Raw genomic sequence first — 22,926 nt, forward strand, 5'->3', positions numbered from 1 at the left:
TAAGGTCGCGGTCACGGTTCCTGATTATCATGGTCACAGTCGCAGGGTCGCGATCCGACAACATCCCGCGTCTCACTTATTATATAATTATGTCAACTAAATCACGGTTCGTAACTTCGTAGACTGTCCAACGTAACAGGCGACCTTAACCTCCTATGTCCTGCCAGGTCTGCCAACGATCGCCAACACAACGTCTCTGAATTACCAGCGATGACAGAACGGCTTTCGATAACAGCCATCCTTGTGCTCCTCCGGTAGACGGCAGTGGGATTAACTAAGCCCCGACGACTGGACACGGAATAGGAAGTCTAGGATCGCCGCCCTCCGGGTCGCATCGCAACGTGAACGAACGGGCGCAACAGCACACAATCAATTGCGGGCAACAATGGGACATGGCGCAACATGCCCTCGGCATTCGCCATGATGGCGTTTCATGCGCCTAGCTGCACCCCCAATGTCACAAGACGGCCAAGCTGCAAAGCTCCATGGCGGGGAGGCAGGCAGGGGTGAACCAACGTCAACCTTGCAGGGCGCTAGGCTGTCGGAGATAACTGTGCCTGGGTCTGGGATGTGTTGTGTGATTCGGTTTCAAGACCGGGTCGTGTGGTTGTTATCAAGACGGGCACTATGTTACCCCGAGCCTGGTGCGGGAGGTCTTGTTCAATGGAAGCTGCGCGTGCGGTGACGGAAAAGTCGACCCCTCACGGAGTTGTCACGACATGGAGTGTGGGGGGGTATTAGTGGGAAATCGCAATATGGAGTGCGTATGGGATCATTGATAACAGCCACCTATCCCGACACTGTAGACGTAGATACCTAATTACAGATCACCTCTGCTTGGTAATCGCCACATCAAGAGCTGCATCTCTTTCAGATCGAGAATGCGGGGGACGTCGGTGCCAACAAATCATCTCGCCTTCCGAGGCAAGCCAGACAATCTAGACTAGGGCCTAATTAGACTAACCCTGGCCTCCAGAGCCAAGACAAAGTATTCAAGCAGTCACATTAAAGACGGCCAAGGACCGCTGCTTTGGACCTGGGAATGGGTTGCCTGTATCATAATATCACTGCACTTGCCTACCTATTACCTGACCTACCTACCTGTCTCTGTCAATCTAATTGATTAGTTGATACTGTCACCCCCAACAAAACAATGGCACCCTCAGCTATCAGCGAAGCCATTGTCGACGTGGTAGAGCCCAGGAAGGACACGCTCCCGTTGCCAGACGCGACCCTTGAGCGTCTGACCAAAGCTGGCATCGACCTGTCCAAGGGCTACCCGTACCGGCCGGCCAAGCCCCTGTACCTGGATGACGTCTACAAGATCCGCGGCGAGGAGCGCGAGTATGTAGACGCCGGGACAAGGGCGGACAAGTCCAAGAAGAGCTTGTTGTCGGCGGCAACCAAGGTGACGGACCTGACGGTTCACATCGGCACCGAGATCGAAGGGCTTCAGCTCAAGGACCTCACCCCTGAGCAACGGGACGAGCTCGCCTTGCTAATCGCCGAGAGAAGCGTTGTGTTTTTTCGAGACCAGGACATCTCGCCGCAGCAGCAACAGGAGCTAGGCGAGTGGTTTGGCGAGGTCGAGGTCCATGTAAGAAGACACACACTCGCTCATACACACACAGAGAGAGAGAAGGAGAAAGACTGACACTTGTGTGACACAGCCCCAACACCCCCATGTTCCTGGTATTCCAGGCGTAAATATCATTTGGCCAGACCTGTTTGCGCAGGAGTTGGGGGCGCCCAGCTTCCGCAAGCCGGGTGGCGCCTCTAGATGGCACTCGGATCTCGTCCATGAGCTGCAGCCAGCCGGTATTACCCACCTACACAACGACGCCATACCTCCCATCGGTGGCGATACCTTGTGGGCATCGGGATATAGCGCGTACGAGAAGCTCAGCCCAGATTTCCGTGCCTTCCTCGACGGAAAGAAGGCCGTCTATCGCTCGGCCCATTCCTATTTGGACCGCGAGAACCCTACAGGCGGCCCCCACCACATTGAGCGCACCCATCCCCTTGTGCGCGTGCACCCGGCCACGGGCTGGAAAGCGCTCTGGGTGAACCGGGGCATGACTGACAGGATCGTGGGGCTCGACAAGGCTGAGAGCGACCTCATCCTCAACTACCTGTACGACGTGTACGAGAAGAACGTCGACATCCAGGTCCGCTTCAAGTGGACCCCGAACACCAGCGCGCTCTGGGATAACAGGTGAGTCTCTTCGCGGCCTGACTCCTGGGAGATGCAGGCCAACTATGGGACGGAATATCCGTAGCTAACACCAGGCACCTCAGGGTCACCATACACAATGCCAGCTGGGACTACGGCGGCCGTTACCCGCGCCACGGCACACGCGTCACATCGCTTGCCGAGGTTCCCTACTTTGACCCTAAGGCACCCACCCGTCGCCAGGCTCTTGGGATTCTCGACAAAGGTGAGCAGGAAGCCTTGGACCTTGTCACTGCTAAGCTCAGGGAGACTTTGCTGTGAGCTTGAAATTCCCCATGGCATTGATTCTCTATATTGCTGAGCGCTCCCTTTTTTTTGTGGTTGCTTGCGTTGGGGGTGTGCAGTGTCAGTTCGGACCTCGCCACGTTTGTCGACTCTCACTTCGCTGGAGCTCTTTTTTCGCTGTAGTTTAGTCTTAGTTGCATCGAAGCCAGACCGGAAACTGGGATGGGCTATTGAACGACCTCATGCGATTGATCAGCTAGTTACCTGAATTCATATCATGAGTTGTATGCACTGACGTATGAAATCGTAAAAGGACTTTAAAAAGGGCCGTCGACACGAGTTGGGATGGTTGCCTCTCCTGGTAAAAAAGCTACACAGTCAAAGAAACTCGTGGTGGCAGCGAGTCGGCAGAGAAGTTAAAGAATTGCATGCCAAGTCCCGTGTTTTCAAGATGTACCTGAAAATGAACCAATCTTCTTTCACCGCTCATGCACAAGTGAGCTGATGCGGCTAAAGAGATTGGAGCCTGGAACCCGAGGTCGGAAGGAACAGCTGGGCGTGGGCTGTCTGCGAAAAATTGTCACATCACATCACACCACCAGCACTGAAAGGGAGTCATTGCCCATTTGAATCTTCCCAAAGGTTCGGGACCATTCTGTTCCTGGTGTTTGCGACCAAGCGGAGCCTGCCTATTTATTCGTTTGCTGCGTGCTTTGCAAAATTCGATCTCGCACAAACGAAGAAAACATACCCACACTCGGTACGACCAGAACCATCATCCGAAAACACAATGACAGGAAGCCCAAAAACAGTCTTCTTAGCCCCGGGCTGGGAGTGCTTGGCAGGCTCCGTTCTTCTGGGCAGCGTCTTCACCAACCCGTCACAGCCGCAGCTTGCTATCTTCAAGCCCTCTCCTGGCGACATCGACACCACAGTGAAAACATCAGAAAAGGCGACTTTCGCCGCATCTATCGACCCTGCGGGGGACGGCCGCCCCGGTCTATTCCGCACATTTCTCCGCCTATTCGGCGTGGGCGACGAGGAGGAAGTACACTACGACCGCAAGACGGTGGAGTGGTACTCGTTTCGCGGCCTACGCACCGAGTCATTTGTGCCCAGCGAAGCGCTGAAGCACAAGGCCTTGGCGCAAACGGACCGCGTCGCCCAGTTCTGCCGCGCGAGCGACTACAAGGCGTCGGTATACATGGTGACAGGGATCAAGACGATCGAGGGCGCTGGCGTGAAAGCGCCGTCCCGCAAGCGGAAGGGATGGCACCTCTCCATCAACGTCGACGCCCCATCGTGGAATGGACTCAGTGAGCAGGAAGCACCCGGAGAGTCGCCGTCTGTCGTATTTGCTTTTGAATTGTTGGAGCTCAAGCTTTCGGGGGCGGGCGAGACGATTGATGTGGGAGACGGCTCCAGCTCAGCTACTGGAAGCACTGCCGATGCGCAGAAGACACTGGGCCTGGAGTTTGGAGAGGCCGCGCTTACAGTTGTGGAGGGGTTTGACGAAGAAGATGATGTGCATGTCAGGATTGTTGCCTCGAGCCCGGCAGGCGTTGACCTGCTTACGGCAGGGTCGGCGAGAATAGGCAGTCGACATTATTAGGTTAAAATCTAACCATGTCCATTTCGAATCTTCGATGAATCATTTGGGGGAAATGAATTGAGTTACTTATGATTGATCCGGCCGCGGAATACTTCATTTCACCCTTTTGCTTACTGGGTGTCGTTATACAAAACAAATGATTGGCTTGAGTGAGTAAATTCATGGCACGTCTTTCCGAAACTCGAGAATAATCACCTATCGTATCTAATCATACAAGACCATATTCTTCAACCAAGGGCCCAAAATTTCAAACAGGGCATTAAACACAATGCATGTCAAGGAGAGGCTCGAGTCGGCGTGGAAACGCCGTTCTGGTGGCCGTACCTCGTCTGAGTCCCCTCGTAGGCTAGGCCATCAAAACCGGGCTTAGTCCGAGTTATGTGGCCAAATTGATCTACCAGCAAACAGTGGAGCATCCCGGTTGTTCCGGGGGAGACTCAGTCCCTCGAGGGAGGGTCGTCTATGACTACAGTCTCTGTTCCCAAGCTGATGTGTCCAATTTTGTACCGCGGAAGTGTGCAACCGTTGAGCCCTTTCCTTTTTTCCCTCCACTGGTCCGGGGCCGGCTTGGTACATAATTACGCCTGGCTGGGACCAGAACCATCAACTAGGTGTGCACTGTACAGCGCGGACCCGCTTCCTGGTCTTCACTCGTCTGTATTCTGCAAGCTAAGCAGTCAGCCGGCACGCATGTAGCACTCTAAAGCGCTACGCGGCGTGGAAATCAACACGAGATTGGGCGCAATATGGCTTTGCAAAAACGTCCCCCAAAAACGGCTCCGTTAGGACTAGCCGCGAGCCACAACGCAATCGATGTGTTTCAGCCGGCGTCGATGTCGAGGGCGGGATCACTTTAGCCTATATTCAACCACTCTGGGCAGATCTCTGCCGAAGCATGTCATCGTGGTCCCAAGCCAGCCATAGATAGTGGTCTCCCCAGAGGAACCTGTCGTCCGGTGGTGAAAATTGGGGTACATTGGGTGGGTGTTCGTCGGCCGAATTTATCAGATCAACAACGCTCCGGGACTGCCTCCCGCCCAAGGTTCAGAAAAGCAGCTCGGCGACCGGGAGGCACCTAAAACTCATCTACTATCCTTATCTTGAAGGGTTCCATGTTGCGTCAGATTGGTTCAGCAACCACTACCCATTTCAAGCGGTCGGTTTGGGTTGCTTGACGTTGGGATAATGCCGGGTTACCCGTTGCCTATTACCCCTGGACGCCTCACCCACATAGTAAACAAGATCACTGCTCTTGGCAGCCAAGATGCCCCTGCCACGGAGCGAGGGCGAACGGTTGGCCATGTGTTATACAAGTCTTCTATAGGCCGGCCAGCCGCAACCGTATCCGCGCTGCAGACCCGGGTTCTTGGCGACGCTGTACCACCCTCCATTTCTCCGCATCCCGGAGAGTTGGACACCCTTTCTGCTCTTCAGATTGCGGCTTGGGATTAAACCCGGCCAGGCGATGCCGCGTCTCCGTGTTGGCGCCCCACAAAGCGTGGGGACTCGCTGTCGTCATGACAGACTCTGTGTACATTTATGGCGCGTCGCTTCAGATGGCAGGGGGGGTAGTCGCGGCTACGTCGGCCAGTGCTCTCGTGGTGCGAGATTCAAGCACTGTCCGGCGAGGGCATATATCAAGTCTCGGTGCCGTCGCCGAATCCTCCTCCCCTCGCCCCTACCCGCCCCGGTTGACCCATCGTAAAGTGGAAAGCAGCGTCTGTAAGCACAAGGCAGCCGGCTTACTTGTTGTTCATCGTCAACATGAGGTTCCAGCTTGTCCTGTCGGCCACATTGGCCGCCTCGGTTAGCGCAAATCCTCTCAGCAAGAGAGCTGCCATCGACGACTGCCTCAAGTCGGCTGGGGTCCCTGTTGATACCCGCGGCTCCAACGACTGGACCTCGGATGTTCGGCCCTTTAACCAGAGGTTGCCTTACACGCCGGTTGCTATCGCGGTGCCGACGTCGGTCGAGCACGTGCAGGGCGCCGTGTCCTGCGCGGCAAAGGTCGGCCTCAAGGTGAACCCCAAGTCGGGCGGACATAGTTACGCATCCTTCGGCCTCGGCGGAGAAAACGGCCATCTCATCGTCGAGCTCGACCGCATGAGCAAGGTCACCCTCGACTCGTCAACAAATATTGCAACCGTCCAGGCCGGTGCTCGGCTCGGCCATGTTGCAACTGCCTTGTATAATCAGGGCAAGAGGGCTTTCAGCCACGGAACATGTCCAGGGTGCGTATCATAAATGAATACCTATCACTTAACATCTTCTCACGAGTTCCCACTGCTCACAGGCCCACTTGTGCCCCTTTTCTAGTGTTGGCGTAGGCGGGCATTCTCTGCACGGTGGCTTTGGCTTCAGCTCGCACACGTACGGCCTTGCGGTGGACTGGATTGTCGGTGCCACCGTCGTTCTCGCCAACGGAACCGTCGTTGAGACCTCGGAGACAGTCAACCCTCAGCTCTTCTGGGCCATGCGCGGCGCCGGATCCAGCTTCGGAATCGTGGTTGTCTTCAAGTTCAACACGTTCGCCGCACCGTCCCAGGTCACCGCCTTCCAGGTGAATCTGCCATGGAACAGCGCGTCGTCAATTGCCTCGGGGTGGACGACAATCCAGGACTGGGTGCAGAACACCATGCCCAAGGAGATGAACGCGCGCGTCTTTGGCAGTCCCTCCCAGACGCAGATTCAGGGCCTCTACCACGGCAACTCGAACAACATGCGAACTGCCATCCAGCCGCTTCTCAGCAAGCTCGGTGCTTCGCTTTCCAACTCCCAACAGTACGACTGGATGGGTGCCTTTTCGTATTACACATACGGGGGCACCGTCGACGTCACCCACCCGTACAACTCGGTACGTGTACTCCAAACATTAGGCTAATTAGATTCGTTAATTAGAACCGAACTAACGTCACCGGCTGGCCTAGGTCGAGACATTTTACTCCAAGAGCTTGGTGACGACGGCTCTCCCCAGCAGCGTCATGCAAAACGTCGGACAATACTGGATGTCGAGGGCCAAGAGCACCAACCGCGACTGGTACATCATCATCGACTTTTACGGCGGCGTGAACTCGGCAACCACCAAGGTGCCGGCCAACGCGACGTCGTACGCCTACAGGGGCGACAAGCTCTGGCTTTACGAGTTCTACGACCGCGTCAACTCCGGGTCGTACCCCTCAAACGGCTTTAGCTTCCTCGACGGCTGGGTGAAGACGTTCACCGACGGACTCACCACGTCCCAGTGGGGCATGTATATCAACTACGCGGATCCGACCATGTCTCGGGCCGATGCGCAAAACGTCTACTATCGCCAGAGCCTGAACAAGCTGAAGGTGCTCAAGGCGCAGTATGACCCGACCGAGGTTTTCTACTACCCGCAATCCATCGAGCCGGCCACCTTGACGTAGTTGTCTGGCCCCGTTGGCCGGTCTGACGTGAATTAGTGTCTAATACTGAAGCGTCGAGAAAGGGCACGCAAAGCAGACATTCGAATCAAGACAGAAACGCGTTAATTAGATGCAGACACGATAAAATGTACATAACAAGATCCTGCCACAATAATTAGTTACAAAAAACACCAAATTTCACGCGCGAAGGAAGGTTGTGGCCAATGTCACACCTTGTATAATGTATTGCAAAACGTCAATGCCATGGTACACCGCTGGTGTTTAATCGACAGTGCGAGAAGAGGGCAACATGACCCCAAATTCTCCAAAGTTGCTTAATACTAGGTTAATTCGCGAGGCGATTTCTATGTTCACATCGCCGCCAATCGGTCCGGAGGTAGACTCGAAAAGTGCTGGTCGAAGTGGCCAGACTCCATAGATGCAACTTGATCCGGTACGGACCACGCCCCCTTCAGAAAGAGACGGTCCAGTTCCGCGGCGGCAGCCTCTTCTGCAACCCTTAGTCTGAGCCAATGCTGGTTCCTGATAGCGTCGTCAAACACCCACGAATTCGAGCCGTTTGCGACTACATGGTTGTACCCGTTGGTATTTCCATATTCGAAGAGCTCCCCCAGGCCGCCCATGGCATACAAGACAGTCAGGGGATCCCAAGAGGCACGAGAGGTGTTGTAGGTGTAGTAGATATAAGCGGCCCGGACCGGGTCGTTTTCCGGGCCCTCAGCCATAAGAGGTCCTCCCGACTTGACATTGGCGCCGAGTTCGAAGCCGGAGAAAACAATGGGGCCTTTCCATTCGTTCACAACGTGGGCTGCAAGAGAAGAATTGTCGCCCCAGAAATTGAACTCGTATCCAGATGGATATTCCCCGCCCATTACAACCAGCTCTGAAACTTTGGCGGCAATCAGTTCGGGGCCCGAGAGGGTGGAATAGATGTCTGCCGAGGAATTCAAGAGGCCGGACAGCTGTAACCAGGACACCTCAATCAGCTCAGGCAGCGGTGTGGCTCTGCTCGGCTGCGTCCAGGCAGGAGAGCGGATGGACAAACATTTTCAAAGAATCCAATGGAAGCAATAGTGACGCTCTGGTCCGGGGCCTCAGACAAGACTTTCCGGTAGAGCGCAACGGGGTCCCAGGAGTTTTCAGCGTGGCCCCAGGGCAAGGTGCCTCCCGACCAGCGATAGGCGACCTTGCTGGCGTACTCGCCTAGCTCGAAGAACCAGGAATCGAAGAAGGCGGCAGCCGTGAGCGGGCGCCTAGCCCCTACGGGAGTCTGGGGGTGGCCGTAGTGAGCCAAGAGGGCCGATGCGGCCAGAACGGAGTACGAGGAAGGGTGGTTGACGTTGACCGCCAGCAGGCGCACCGACGGCGAGGTCGCCGCAAGCATTATGGCGCCTGCGTCGCTTCAGTTGTGGTCAATCTCATGTCAGCCAGAGTGACTCAGCCAAAGAGGTCCGTCCCTTCTAATCGACTAATCCCCAAGAACCATCCGCCATCGGGTGACATTAAAGTTCCACTGGGTCCAAGTCTACGCCTCTCGAGCAACTTGGGTGAGGTGGACATGCTTTGGCGTTGCATTCACAGGGTACGACTTACTCCACGTCGCTAAAAAGATCGGTGTCAATGATGAGATTCCTGCGGGGCGGGATCGCGCCGTCCCCGGCGGCGCTGAGGAAAGCCGAAGCTAGCAGCGAGACCAACAACACAAGCTTTATTGTGCCGGAATTTTGCATCGCAATTGCTGTCATGTCAGACACTGGCGCCGATATTGTTCGTGCGGAGTCATGTCAATTAGGCCCTAGAATGTCCTACTTTCTCCGTAGACCCTCGTGTTTGCTAATGCAGCAGCCGCACAAAAGGGGTGCTGATGGGGTGTTAACTTATGGTTCCATCTTCCACTTCAGACGGATGGATTGGTGTGTGATATATGGGGATTTCTGCGACTGCCCGCCGGGTGGCGCATGCATCTGAAACGAAGAGTGGCGCAGACAGACTAACACATCCGTCTATGGTGCTGCAAGAACAGGGGTCACAGACCCTAACGGTGGTTACAGACACAACAGTTCACAAGGCCCAAAAGCTTATTCCCGCAGGTTCGGGATGCGGTTTATTGATTGAGAGGCCTACGATCTACGGAACCTTCTTTACTTCCATTGCTTAGGTGGGCGACGCGGACATGTGAATGGTACCTACTTGTGGTAATAAACATGACCTCCAAGTTGGGCTTTGAAACGCTGCACCTATCCTCGGCGTAATTTCGAGGCGTTTAGCTTCCGAGCGACAGCCAAACATGATCCAGATCTCAACGCTGACGGCGGGAAATATGGACGATACGAACGTCGAAAAGTCAGATGCACAGGGGCATTTGGGCCGGCCAAAGTGCCACCTCCTCGCAGGATGCTACAGTACCTTCTCAGTGGGGGCTTGGCTCTAAGACGGCAGCGGGCAGGTATTTCGGATTGTGTGACGTAGGATCCTCCCGCGACCGGGCCAGTGTGCGCTGTGCGCTTGCTTGTGCTTGCTTGGGCAATCGCAATCCTGACCCTGGGACGAAAAATATTGATGGAAGACGTGCATGCAGTCAAATTCCTCCCTGTGCTTCCTTCTACTTACTGTGCTGCCTTAGGTTTCTTAGATCGAGGAAGCTGCAATTGCAGTCGCATCACTCCAGGCGTACGGACTGCCGTCCGTATCCCCTGGCCCTCCTAGGTCTCCTTTTGTCCATCACGACTCGCGTCCGGCTAGCCCCTTGGCCGCGATGTCGACCGCAGACCCAACTGCGCCAGCGCAAGCTGCAGGTGGAGCCAATTCGCATTCCCAGGATTTCGGCGTCGCGACAGCTCCCAACCCCTCGTCGACAGCATCTCCAGTCACGGCCCCAGCACCTCCGCATGTCAGCTATCCGCCCAACATCAACATACACACAAATGCTGGCAGTGCCACGAGTCCGGGTCCTCCAGCGACACCCGCCAGCCGCGGTTTCGCGCGCTCGGATACAATCCTTAGTCCAACCATTCGTCGCCGCACTGCTCGCGCTGGGACCTTTAAGACAGTCGAGGACTTCCAAGACTTTGAGGTCCGCCCTGGCTGGCAGCGTAAGTTACCTCCTCAAGCACGAGAGTCCTTGGAAGTTAGCAGCAGCTCGGTCCGTGAGCTCGCGGCTACTTGGTGCAGCACCATTTGCCGGTTGAGGTTACTGACGCGCCTTGAATCCCTACAGCCGGAGCCGAGCCAGGCGTTGACCCCAGCAAACCCGACGGAGGACATGCCTCCATGCCAACTCTTAACGCGCCGTGCCAGATCTCCGTCATCGACTTCTCGCAGTACCGCCTTTCCCCCCCCGAGAGACTTGGCAACGAAACTCTGCAAGCCTTTCTCAACCTGCCGAAGCCAGATTGGGTCAAGTGCCGCTGGATCAACGTCAATGGACTCAGTTGGGATGTTATCAAGGAGCTGGGCCAATACAAGAACCTGCACAGGCTTGCAATTGAAGACATAATGAACACGAGGAACAGAACAAAGGCCGAGTGGTATGCCCGTCCTATAGATCCCATAGAGAAACGTGCGGTGATCTACCGTCTAACACGTATGGTCTTCAAGGTTCTCAACCCACGCCTTCATCGTACTAACTCTTCAGAAACTCGTCCACCTCTACGATTCAAATGACGACGACGACGACGACGACGACGGCGAAGATTCCGACAACGATTTCGTGGGCGAAGAAGGCGAGGGCGGGATTGAGGTCGAAACAAGTGATAACTCGGAGACCGGGATTGGGTGGGTCAGTGGCATCCGCAAACGCCTGAGAAGGCTGCTCCGTCGCCGCAAGCATATCTCTGCACAAGAAAGCGTCGAGGCTGGCAAGTCCGGCTCTGGGGGCAGCTTCGGAGGCAGATTTGAAGCGCAATTCGCATCCCACCCAACTGGGTTCTCTGAAGTCGTGGATAAGAGCAGGCTCCGGACATTGCAGAGATACCAGGCGTCACCCAACGATCCTCGGACCAAGTTCATGGAAAAGCACTCATCACTGAGCTCCAAGGATCTCGCAGTTGCATGTGAGCAGGTGTCAATGTTCATCACAAACGACAACACCATCATTAGCTTCTTTGAGATGTCAGCACAGGACGTTGAAGGGCCTATTGTCAAGCGTCTTCGGACAAGCGACACCATCCTTCGACAGTATGTCTTCCTTCCATCCCTTATCCTAGACCGGTAACGCTTACGGGCCATTGTTATAGATCTTGCGATGCATCCATGGTTGGCCAGGCCATTATCGACGCCATTATCGACCTAGCGATTCCGGTAACAGCCTGCTACAGCGACGTGATTGGCGACTTGGAGCTCGACGTCTTGACGCGGCCCAATGTCGGTCACACCAAGAAGCTTTACATTGTCATCACCGAGATCAACAAGATGCTGAGCTTCATCAACCCGATTGTCACTCTGATCAACACTTTACGCGATCACAAAACAGAAATGCCGCAAGAAATAGCAGCTAGCAAGCTGCAGGACCCAGCCCACGGTGTCATCCTGACCCCCATGACGTACACGTATCTTGGGGATGTCTTAGACCACTGCGTCTTGATAACTGAATCCTTAAACCAGCTGAAGGGCTCGGCCGACGGAATGATTGGACTTATATTCAACACTATTTCGACATCGCAGAACGAGTCCATGAAGCAGCTCACTGTGGCAACCATCATCTTCCTACCCTTGACATTCTTGACTGGCTATTTTGGCCAGAACTTCAACGATTTTGAAGACATCAAAGGCAGCGTCAATTTTTTGCAAGTCTTGACTCTTTTGCCGCAGTATTTGTTTGCATGTACGCCGCTAATAGTGGAACAGCTGGAAAATTGCGACCCCCGTCGTCGTCGCTGTCATCGTCATCTTATTGTGGGAAGATATCTGGCATTACTTCCGCTCTCTATCCCAACGTCGATACATCGGGTCCCTGCGAAAACGTCGTTCGCAGAGACGAGAAAGGGCACGAAAGTAGCTCCTAGTCCGGATTCCAGACACAGAACTGTATCTTGTATCGTGGCCATGTCCTTGTAATCTTTTCTTGTAGGCTCTTTTCTTTTGGTTTTGGTCGATGTAACAATACCCAGTTCAGCGAGCGTTGGCATGTCTTTTTTTGCTTGTAGATGCTAGTCTTGGATATAATGAGTCTACGAAGTCAATGTTTAAACAGAAGGGCATTAACGGCCCCCTTAACCCAGAACCGGAGTTGCTGATGTAGCATGGACGTGTTGGCTTGCTCAAAGCTCGCCATCTCGCCGGATGCCACCTGCACATTCTCCGCTCTCTGGCTGGTGATGGGACACGTTTGAACTTATCCGGGGAGGACTGGCGATCCTGGTGACATGGGCTGACTTGAATACGAGGTTGTGGCTTGCGGTCGGCTCGAGGTGATCACTCTCGGCCGGCTGACCTGTGTGGCAGTAAGGTCTCTCAAGGCCTGCTCGTATTCTCGTCCGACGGTGCAGACCTCTTGGCCAGCTGGCCAATTATCTGCCAGAGCCGGGTCCAGGTCATGCGCCATCGCGTAAGGACAGACCACAGGGACGGCTTGTGTGACATTCCGATTTCTCCAATGCCCCTTCGCATCGGACGCCCTCGGTATGCCGGCTTCTGACGGTCCAATCACGGTTATGACGCTTGTCGCGGGGGCATATGCGGCCTAAAGAAGCGCCGAATATACATGCTCACTGCTTTGGGCTCGATGATCAAAGTCGCGCGAACACGAACTGGGCGCGCCGGGTGCCCTCCTTGGCCGAATCATACATGCAGCCGTTTGAATATTCTGAAGTTTTCCGACCTAACTCCCCGGCTTCCGAAGAGCCGGTTGCTGTACGAGTGTGCCTGGTTACAATGCGGACATTGCCCGGCACCGAAGACAATCGAGTGAGCTGAGTATAAATTCGGCTGCTATCCCCATGGCCCCAGAGCTGTGCTGTGTCAAGGTCATGTCCACAAACTGGCCCATTTCTCTTTCTTGTTGCCCTTACCTCAGCCATCCGGCCAGCAAGCCTTCATTGCGGTAATCAACTACAAGCAAACAAAGCGGGGTCCCGACACAGCCCGCCATGGCTCTGCGGTGGTCTTTCGTGTCCGTTGCTCTGCTAGGCATCAGTGCCACGGTTATGGGCTCCCTCCAAACCTGCGGCCAGGCACAGTATGACCCGGCGCAGGTAAGTTGACACTTTTTCGAGAGGTGTATCAAACATCAGTGTTGCACAAGGAGTTGAATACATGTCCTACATATTGGCACATAATTACCCCTGAACTCTGAGCCGCTTTGTTTGAGAGCGGAACATACAGGATTTGATTAATTTCTAACTAATTGAGCACACTTCCTGTTTGCTATAGTACGTTTGTTGGTACAACCAGTTTCTCTGCCCTGTGACGGCAGGCGAGCCCCTCTCGTACTGCTCCGGGGCTTGCTACAGCAAATTCATGTACACTTGCACCAACAATGTTTTGACCCTCCTCCCCGCCGTGGATTCACCCTTTACCTTGACCGTGTCGAACCCCAACCTGAGCATTAACGGGAAGGCTGTTACGGCCAGCGGGCAGCACTGGTACCTTGGCGGCCAGACCAGCAGCTACTGTCCGTCGCAGGTCGGCTTGGCCTGTCCCCCGGGAAACATCACGGCGATTGTTGCGAGCGGCGGCAGCGCAGCAATGGATGTCATGGTGCCGGGCGGCCAGCTGGTCTACCTCGACGCCTTCTGGAACGTAGGTTACACGCAGGCCCACTCGGCATACATCCCACCAGGCAGCACCACGACAGGGTTTGCGGCCTATGCCGCCGGCGGGTTCATCAACCTAAACGGCAACGGCTGGGGCTGGGTCGCGTGTCCCCCAACCGCATCCGGGGGCGGCGGCGGCGTGTGGAACCTCGTGGCTAAGAACTCGACAAACACGGCCTCGCTGAACAACTGCACCCCCGTCAACCTCAAGGTCAACCCCCTGCCACAAGGTACCTACGGCGCCTGGCAGTATACCTAGAGTTTTAGGTATGCAAAGGTCTGGGGATGTTGGCGACAAGCTGACGTAGGATCAGTGCTGGAGCCGGGTTGGGGGCGGGGGGGGTGGGAAGGAGGGTTACGTCGTAATTGGTGTCGGCTGCTGTTCCGGGCTTCCTATCAGGTTCTAGGTCCTTAGCGATGATTCATTCTTATGTGGAATGGCCGTGCCTTGATGGTGTTAAACAGGTATCCATGCGTCCATGCGTCCTATTGTTAGTTGTCGGATCAGTGGAAAGGATCATAGCAGGTCAATCCCAAGTCAGTTTCGGAAGACATGCATCTTAGGTACCCCTTGTTGGTCAGGAAGCCGACATCAGAGGCAGCTTAGCTCATGTCAGAATCGCTTACACAATCGGTTTTATTCAGGTTCCCTCTACGGGTTTTCTTAACGACCCATTCCTGGCATTCTGGGCACATGTTAATCCAAGCCCCTAGGTAAGACAGGTAACAACGTCAGCCACTACCTAATACTCCGCGCAACTTGGAGCACCCTGCAACGAAACGAATATTCATCTCGAGTCACTGGCGAGTCACGAATCATATCTGCATGCATGTTGCTGGGTCCCTATGAATGTCTCTGGTGGCTTCTGCAATGGGCATCTTCCGATACTCTTTCCATCGACGGGGCCTTTCCGACAGAGTGAAAACGCATCCCCCACACTTAGTCCAGGCCACCCTAACCTACCACCAGAGCGCATGCACCCTATGAGGATCCGGCCAGGACCTGGGGACCAATCCACCTCACATATTTAAAGGCAGAACATCCAATGTTTTTGCGCAATCGCAGGACTCGACTCGCAGTTGCCCACCGTCTCTTTAGAGCCAGTTCTGCTGCTATTAAATCGCTGCTCACAACGCAACCTCCAGCAAATATTACACAAACAAAACCAACACCACCCAGAGCCCCGGCCCAAAATGCAGGAACTCGTGCTTTATGGAGTTCCCAAATTCACTTCGCAGCGGCGGACGGTTGACATTCCGTATGAGATTTATATACTAACTAATTCCCTGTCGCTATTCTTGACCAGCGAGTACATTGCTTGTTGCTAACATCAACGACCCTCTTAGAACTCCCGGCCCGGATGAGGTCTTGATCAAGGTTGTGGCGGCTGGCCTAAACCCCAAGGACTAGAAGGCAAATACAGAGCCCCGGACAATTGTGAAGCCAGGCTGTACTAATCCTAGGCGATATTAATATTTCACAAAGCGGCGCGGCGAGGATAGAGCGCTGAACGCGGGAGACGGCATGTCGGGAACCGTCGAGCGCGTGGGCAGCAACGTGTTTGAATTCAAGCAAGGCGACCGTGTCGCAGCCTTTCATCGCATGGGCGAGCCATTCGGCACCTACGCCGAATATCCCATTGCCCAGCATCAACCACGTTCTTCCTGGCCCCCGGAATCTCATTCGAGGCTAGAGCCGGCCTTCCGCTCTCTTCCATGACGGCAGATCTAGGCCTATACCAGGGCCTCGGCTTGCCTCTCCCCACGGTGGCCGGTCAAAAGGACACCCCCGTGCTCATCTACGGCGGCGCCACTGCCGTCGGTGCATTTGCTCTTCAGCTCGCCAAGCTCAGCAAATTAAGTCCTATCATCACAGTGGCGGGCTCTGGAATCGGGTTCGTTGAGTCCCTAGGCGCGACGACGCACATTATCGACTATCGCAAGGGCGGTGTAGCCCGGGCCATTCTTGCCGCACTTGGGGGCAAACAGATGCACCACGCTTTGGACGCAGTCTCTGGCAAGAAAATTTATGAGGTTGTCAGCGAAGTTCTCGCGGCCTCTGGTGGAGGCAAGATCAACATGCTTGATCCCGCTGAGGACGAGGGCTGGAAGTTCCCCGAAAACGTCGAGCTCTCGTTGACCTTTGTGGCCAGTTCCTACTCCCAGAAGCACCCTGGAATCACCGAGGAGCAGGCTGAGGCGGACGGCGAGTTTGCCTACTTCTTCTATCGCTATCTTTCCTACCTTCTGGCCTATGGCAAATTTAAGCCCCACCAGCACAAGGTAATTCCCAATGGGCTGGAAGGGATCACCGAGGGAGTCTAGAACCTGCATGACGGCAAGGTGCCGGCAAAGAAATTTATTACAAGGTTAGTGCCACATCCTTCTCGATCAATGTTACACAGTTGCGAGCAAATCTCGCGGCCTCTGGCATTTCAGATAGTTGTGGGCATCTCCATGGAGAGGCACGAGACTGGTCAATTGATACTCGAATTTGACTAGCTGTCGCTGTCACGCTCATGGCCCCGAGCGGCATTTGACAATCGAACTCTTCATTTGACAACTCTGAAACCTTTTTTGTCTAATTCTTTGGGGCTGCACCAAAATCTCTGGGGTTGCCCTCTCGAGGCTTAAATGCAAGCCGAATTTGGTTAAAGAAGCTTATGGAGTTATTGGTACTCAGCGTCTTCGGCGATTACTTCGGACACCCGAGTTTACGAGTAGGAGAACCAAGCTCACGCTACGTAAAAGCCCAATACCTACTGTCCAAATAATTAGAGCGTTTTACCTTTGAGCTACACGTATGCTTAAACCTCCAGTTGTATCAAACCATCTTCTAGAAACGCATAATCCAGACTTTTCGTGGTAAACGGCGTCTTTACTCGCATCAAGCCCATGATGGGATAGTTGTAGCTGCGAGTATTTAAGATTAAGTGCAGCAGGGAGAATATCTACTTCAAGACTGCATCAGTAAGCACCGAAGGCAAGTATAACGGAACTACGGCAGCCCGTATATAAGCGAATGCAGCTTCACTTTGTAGTTTGAAAGTATTTAGTGAGCCAATCAGCGGGTTTGCCGCGTTAACAAGGACAATAATTACGCGAAAAAAACACAACCGAATTCAACGCTCAGATTGGCAGTGTCTAAAAAAAGCGGCATTTACCAACAGATAAACCTGCAACTTGGTGCCCGATTTCGAATCCTACCAACAGTAGGTAGTAGGTCCGAGGGCCCATTCTTGGCACTCCGGCTTGTACAATGGCCTCCTTCCCGATGTGGATGGAGCCAAGAAGACTCCAGTGTTGGCATGCCCTATCCCCTGCAAGAATACAACACAAACCCCCATTCATCGAGTCACGGCCTGAAGATCTCCTGCTGTAGAGTTGCTTCCTGCTGTGCCATTGCCCGCAGCTAACACGCTCCAGCTTCCCTTCTGAGCAGGTCGCCGCTCTACCATGCCGGCCACGGTTCTCGTAGCAACTCGCAGCTGCCATGCATGTCAGCGTCCAGACAGGCAGGCAGGCTTTACCGCCAGGGAGTATCAATAAATATTGCAAGATCCCCTTGGCTACCGTGAGGATGGGGAGTAATTCCCGTCTCCAATAATTAATAATATAATTAACAAATTATTAACTAGTTACACGAAGACTAGTTGCGCGAAGCCCCCAACATGCGCCTAACGTCCGTCGCCTCTGCCGTAGCCCTCGGTGCCGCTGTCGCCGCGGCAAAGGAGCTTCCAAAAGATGAACGGCTTGGCTTCGAGGTTTATGACTCTGGCGCTAAGATGGACGAAATCATGGCCATCAAGCTGGAGCATTGGCAGGCCGAGTTGGCAGCCGGAGCTTGGAATTCTTCCCAGTGGCCCAGACTCGGATACACCAAGTGTGTCAATGGCGTCGCCGAAGCCATCAAGGGCGATCCGCTGAATACCTTTCGGTGCAAGAATGTGTGTATTCTGTTCAGTTCAAGGCCGTGTTCCCTCATCCCCATGTCCAGCCAGCTGATCTCTACCCTAACTAGGTTGACCTCTATGATTTTATCAACCACGCAACGTTGGGCTCGCCCATGGGTCAGACTGATGGCTCAACTGGCAGCTCTACGTGGGGATGGACGGACCCCAAGTCTGGCCGGGAATTTATTGGTATGTCGAGCTCCATCTCACTCCGGTGAAGCCGTTGACATGGGAGAAATTATTTGTTGACCATCATCGCATTCAGCATCTGGCATGTATCAGGGGACCGCCTTTATTGAGATCTTACCGATAGGGAAAATGCTGCATGTCGGGTTTCTGTAAGATTCCCTCCCTCGCTTGATACGCAAAACAAAGTGACTACCCTCATCGAGTAATACTGACACAGCCTGGACTACTCGTCATTCAGCCCCTGCCCTGCGCCCCTGGGCCAGAATGCTCTGTGGAAGGAGATTCGCCCGTATAAGAATTACATTCTCATTGGCAGCGAGCTAGTTGGCCATGGAATCCAAATCTTTGACATGACGAAGGTGAGATTCCTATTCTCCCAGTATACGCGAATCCGCTGCCGACTCATCTCACCCCTCTTCGTCCCTGCAGCTTCTCAGCATCGATGCCCGCAAAGGCCCGCACACCTTTTCGACTTCGGACGTGACCGGCCACTTTACCGACCTACCCCTCGGACGCACCCACAACGTGGTCATCAACCAGGAGCTGGGCTACGGGGTAGCCGTGGGAGCGGCCCCTCGAACTGACGCATGCCGAGCTGGCCTCATCTTTTTCGACCTAACCAACCCTTCCAAGCCCACCAGACTGGGTTGCGATGGCCAGGACGGCTATGTCCACGACGTCAGTTTCATTTCATGTCCAGGCTGCTAGCCCGGCCACAGTGGGGTGTGCTAACGGAATGGCGATAGGCACAATGTCTGGTCTACCGTGGGCCCGATACCAGATACCAAGGCCGTGATATTTGCTATGGGTATAACGAAGATACCTTGACCATGTGGGTTTCGGATTTCCCATTCTCCTCCGGTTGACCGCAAGACGGTCCGCGTGTTTTCTGACAGCAGCAATAGTTACGATGTTACGAACAAGACAAAGCCTACCATCATTTCTCGCACATCTTATGAGGGAGCATCGTACACGCACCAGGGGTGGGTACTCGATGTGAACAATCAAGAGTACCTGCTGTTGGATGATGAGTATGACGAGTACGATGTCGTTGGCCCGGGCACAGACGTAAGTTGGCTCCCTACTTAATTATTTCGATAATTACCCAGGTCTGGGAATCCCATTCAGCTGACTTGAAAACTCGAAACAATCAAGGGATACCCGGTTACCTACATATGGGATATCCGCAACTTGCAGTCGCCGAAGAATACGGGCCTCTACAAGGGCACCACGCGGGCCATCGACCATAACCAGTACGTGATTGACGGGCTGTCGTATCAGTCAAACTACATGGCAGGGCTGCGTGTCTACGACGTATCTTCGGTCCCGGCGGACCCCACGGGCGGCGGCGTGTGTGAGATTGCCTTCTTTGACATTTTCCCCGAGGATGACTCGGAGCCTGGCGGGGGCGCCGTCGAGTTCTCGGGTACGTGGGCGTCGTATGCCTACTTCAAGTCTGGTTTCATCTTTGTCAACACCATCGAGCGCGGGGCATTCCTTGTCAAGATGACCAAGCGGGAGAAGTGTAAGGCCAAGTCGTGCAACGCCGACAACTGCCTGCGTGCCCTGCGCAGCGAAACAAACCTGGCCGCCAGCCAGCAGTTCTGCGGCGGCTTCACGAAGACATACGTAGTCGACGTTGCTGTGGTGCCTGCCTATGCACAGAAGGTTTGCACCACTAACATTATCTCGCGGGTCAGCTCGGCTTGCTCGTGCCTGCCCGCGGCGGCAACGGCTGCTGCGCCCTGAATGGCAAGTGTGAGGCTGGGGGTAATTGGTATGAAGGGACAATATCTAGGATGTAATGAGAACCAGGTAGCGAGATATTTGGGACGGCAGAACCAATAAACCCATGATTAAGTTGATCAGTCATCCAATTAGTAGACCCTGAGTACCATCTTCGTGTTGGAGTGGATTTACTCTAGCTTAACTCCACAGGTATTAGGTTCAAATCAAGCTAGACAAACCTATACCTAGGAATAGGCAGGTAGATTTTTATTGCTGAAGTAAATACGTCATTCGGCTTTCTAACAGCGTTGATTCGCTCCGGCCACTGGGTAAATACCAATAATGAATCATGCATAAAACGAGCTAGAGCTACATAGCAATATAATTCATATTCTACAGACCAGATAAGTAAGATACCTTGGCACTGGCCAGTATATAGCCAAGTTGTTGTAATATTCTTCTTACCTATTGCCTAGACTCTGTTCATAACTTCATACTTAATTTCCAGACTAGACATACTAGGAGCTTTGGGGCCAGAGCCATGGCCATGAAGACGGTGGGCATATTCCCCGCATCTGGCGGACTCGGCACGAGCACCTATCGACACCTCCTGGAAATCGTACCAAAACAAAAGGTCGTCTTGATCAGCCGCCACCTAGACAAGGTGTCGTAGGCATATGTCGACGCTGGGGTCCAAGCTCGTCAGGCCTCTTACGAGTCGTCCCCGGCCGACCTAGAAGTCGTATTTGCAGGAATCGAGACCCTCTTTCTAGTATCCTACCCCAGCCATGTCCGCGACTACCGCGTCAAAGTGAGGTCCTCTATTGATTAATTACTAGATCCAATGCCCATCAGAAGCCAGGCTGCGACTAAGCCCCGATCCAGATTTTCGCTAACATCTTGCGACAGGTTCAACTCCCTGCCACTGACGCCGCCCGCCGTGCTGGTGTCACTCACGTCTTCTACAGCTCTCTGGCATTTGCTGGGGGTGTAAAGTCCAACCACTCTGTGGCCGAAGTGATGCAGGCGTACCTTGCCACCGAGGCCTATCTGGCTAAGATAGCCGCAGAGAACTAGTCGTTTACGTACACGGTCATCCGAGAAGGTCTGTACGCCGTGTCGGTGCCAATCTACACGGCCTTCTTCAGCCCCAAAGCGGAGCCTGCCGTGAGCGAGATTCTGATCCCGCACGACGAAACTGGCCTGGGTACTGCATGGGTCGAGCGGGACGAGCTCGGCGAGGCCTCTGCAAAGCTGATTGCCAGCTACGCCGCAGACTCCGACAAGTTCAAGTACACCAACGACACGGTGCTGCTCACTGGAACCAAGGTCTGGACCCTGGAGGATACGGTGAAAGCGCTGGTGGAAATCGCCGGGCACGACATCAAGATCAGACAAGTCTCGGTCGACGAGTATGTTGAGTTGAAGCAGGTGCAGGCCGTTTTCAGGTCCAGGGAGAAGGCAATAACCTGGGCGACTGCTTGGGAAGCCATTCGGGCCGGAGAAGCGGCCGCAATGACGTCCTACATGGAGGAGATTCTAGGCAGGAGGCCGACTGATTTTGACGTTTTGGTGAAGAAAATCTGGGGACAAAAGGGGCAATAAAACAATAGCAGGGAATCAAAATCAAACTCGCGTCCATGGGTTCAGTCGGTAGCCAATTACGCGGCACTAACTACACGAATGACTAGATATGTGACCCGATGATTATTGAAATGATCAAGAGCTAAATGAACTTGGGTTAGTCCCTCCTAATTGGACCTCGCTCATCGGCATACATGCGCTTGGATGTGAGGCGTTCGAAGAACCAAACTAACTAACAATAACTCAGGGCCTAGGGTGTACAATCCACAAAGTAAAACCAGCCAATCCAGTTCACACCGGTTACCCCTGTCCTTGGTTGGCACTAATTAGGTAGTAAATAAACAATAACGGGGAGTTAAACTTACCCAACTCCTTAAATTTAGCTCGAGCCCCACGGGCTCCCAGTCTCGCATAAGTTAGAGATCAGTAGTGCTTATGGTTACCCCAACTAGCCCAGTTTTTGCAACGGTATCATGGATATGGCTCCGTAAGGAATAATGGCCCCATAGTTGGCAGGGGAAATTCGCATACCCACCCATCCGCGGACTTGGCACGGATTTGCAATCTACACTGGTGCTCGTTGGTCGTTAGTGACAGCCGACCCTTGCACGATTTGACAGGGCGACTTGCTTTTCTTTCGGGTCCCGGCCCCAACGAAACTCGCTTATGAGATTGAATGCGACGAGTTTGACAATCCTATGAAAATCCTGTGCAATGCTCGTCACCTCGGTGAAGTGATACTGTTGGAATCACCAGGTACCGGTACTGGAAGCAACAGGGCGTAACTGCACGCCGAAAACTGGTGGTTCAAGTGATGGTTGTTGATGTATCTGTAGATTGAAGAAAGAGGTAGCCGTAGGCCACTTATATAGAAGAGAGAGTTTCTATCCACTGTTGAAGGCTGGTTTCCAGAGTGAATGATGTGGACGATTTGGTTGCTGTGGTTCGAACTTGGTTGATAGGAGCTGTTGTCTGAATAAAGAAGCCATTGTTTAAATATATCAATCTACCGGAGCTCCCTACTGGCGCCGAAACTGGAATGGCGGCTGTTCTGGTGGGCTGCGTGGTAGCTGGTCGGCGAGGCTGCGAACGACGGCGGGCTGCAGATTCGGCGGCCCTACTCGCTGACAAAATGAGTCACTCACACCTTCGCCCCCTTGTACGACATGATATCTCTGCACAAATGTGGTAGCGATACGCGCAGGGCAACCTAGAACTCCAATGAATTGCAGCCAGCGAGCCA

At 53.9% G+C, this 22,926-nt stretch overlaps 9 protein-coding genes across 9 annotated transcripts; 8 read left to right on the forward strand and 1 right to left on the reverse strand.

Annotated features, from left to right (window-relative positions):
- Positions 1-1,153: 1,153 nt before the first annotated feature.
- Positions 1,154-2,494, forward strand: B0T26DRAFT_654218 (uncharacterized protein; the record flags this gene model as incomplete). Its single annotated transcript, XM_060438525.1, has 3 exons — positions 1,154-1,597; positions 1,671-2,215; positions 2,299-2,494. 3 exons carry the CDS (start codon positions 1,154-1,156, stop codon positions 2,492-2,494), a joined length of 1,185 nt encoding a protein of 394 aa, XP_060292476.1.
- Positions 2,495-3,248: 754 nt separating this feature from the next.
- Positions 3,249-4,070, forward strand: B0T26DRAFT_678634 (uncharacterized protein; the record flags this gene model as incomplete). Its single annotated transcript, XM_060440251.1, has 1 exon — positions 3,249-4,070. The coding sequence occupies one exon, from the start codon at positions 3,249-3,251 to the stop codon at positions 4,068-4,070; it is 822 nt and encodes a 273-aa protein (XP_060292477.1).
- Positions 4,071-5,816: 1,746 nt separating this feature from the next.
- On the forward strand, positions 5,817-7,573 carry B0T26DRAFT_720658 (uncharacterized protein). The gene is made up of 3 exons (XM_060442499.1): positions 5,817-6,301; positions 6,387-6,924; positions 6,998-7,573. Exons 1-3 carry the CDS (start codon positions 5,835-5,837, stop codon positions 7,475-7,477), a joined length of 1,485 nt encoding a protein of 494 aa, XP_060292478.1. The 5' UTR covers positions 5,817-5,834; the 3' UTR covers positions 7,478-7,573.
- B0T26DRAFT_720660 (inosine/uridine-preferring nucleoside hydrolase) lies at positions 7,574-9,385 on the reverse strand. Its single transcript, XM_060442500.1, has 3 exons — positions 9,071-9,385; positions 8,523-8,877; positions 7,574-8,439 (listed from the first exon to the last, which is right to left on the reverse strand). The coding sequence occupies exons 1-3, from the start codon at positions 9,220-9,222 to the stop codon at positions 7,828-7,830; spliced, it is 1,119 nt and encodes a 372-aa protein (XP_060292479.1). The 5' UTR covers positions 9,223-9,385; the 3' UTR covers positions 7,574-7,827.
- An 847-nt stretch (positions 9,386-10,232) lies between these two features.
- Positions 10,233-12,473, forward strand: B0T26DRAFT_678637 (uncharacterized protein; the record flags this gene model as incomplete). The annotated part of the gene is made up of 5 exons (XM_060440252.1): positions 10,233-10,569; positions 10,695-11,004; positions 11,075-11,653; positions 11,713-12,250; positions 12,315-12,473. 5 exons carry the CDS (start codon positions 10,233-10,235, stop codon positions 12,471-12,473), a joined length of 1,923 nt encoding a protein of 640 aa, XP_060292480.1.
- A 1,090-nt stretch (positions 12,474-13,563) lies between these two features.
- B0T26DRAFT_678638 (carbohydrate-binding module family 52 protein) lies at positions 13,564-14,488 on the forward strand (the record flags this gene model as incomplete). Its single annotated transcript, XM_060440253.1, has 2 exons — positions 13,564-13,668; positions 13,847-14,488. 2 exons carry the CDS (start codon positions 13,564-13,566, stop codon positions 14,486-14,488), a joined length of 747 nt encoding a protein of 248 aa, XP_060292481.1.
- A 935-nt stretch (positions 14,489-15,423) lies between these two features.
- On the forward strand, positions 15,424-16,554 carry B0T26DRAFT_754429 (uncharacterized protein; the record flags this gene model as incomplete). Its single annotated transcript, XM_060445821.1, has 4 exons — positions 15,424-15,488; positions 15,577-15,610; positions 15,716-15,887; positions 15,956-16,554. 4 exons carry the CDS (start codon positions 15,424-15,426, stop codon positions 16,552-16,554), a joined length of 870 nt encoding a protein of 289 aa, XP_060292482.1.
- A 1,259-nt stretch (positions 16,555-17,813) lies between these two features.
- B0T26DRAFT_720678 (uncharacterized protein) lies at positions 17,814-20,422 on the forward strand. Its single transcript, XM_060442501.1, has 8 exons — positions 17,814-18,176; positions 18,251-18,371; positions 18,448-18,520; positions 18,610-18,730; positions 18,801-19,049; positions 19,118-19,203; positions 19,277-19,439; positions 19,527-20,422. Exons 1-8 carry the CDS (start codon positions 17,901-17,903, stop codon positions 20,118-20,120), a joined length of 1,683 nt encoding a protein of 560 aa, XP_060292483.1. The 5' UTR covers positions 17,814-17,900; the 3' UTR covers positions 20,121-20,422.
- Positions 20,423-20,646: 224 nt separating this feature from the next.
- B0T26DRAFT_742743 (uncharacterized protein) lies at positions 20,647-21,704 on the forward strand (the record flags this gene model as incomplete). Its single annotated transcript, XM_060444161.1, has 4 exons — positions 20,647-20,763; positions 20,806-20,910; positions 21,009-21,116; positions 21,177-21,704. 4 exons carry the CDS (start codon positions 20,647-20,649, stop codon positions 21,702-21,704), a joined length of 858 nt encoding a protein of 285 aa, XP_060292484.1.
- Between the last annotated feature and the right edge of the window lie 1,222 nt (positions 21,705-22,926).

This window comes from Lasiosphaeria miniovina (assembly GCF_030549165.1).
Source record: "Lasiosphaeria miniovina strain SMH2392-1A chromosome Unknown B0T26scaffold_6, whole genome shotgun sequence".
NCBI lineage: Eukaryota > Fungi > Ascomycota > Sordariomycetes > Sordariales > Lasiosphaeriaceae > Lasiosphaeria > Lasiosphaeria miniovina.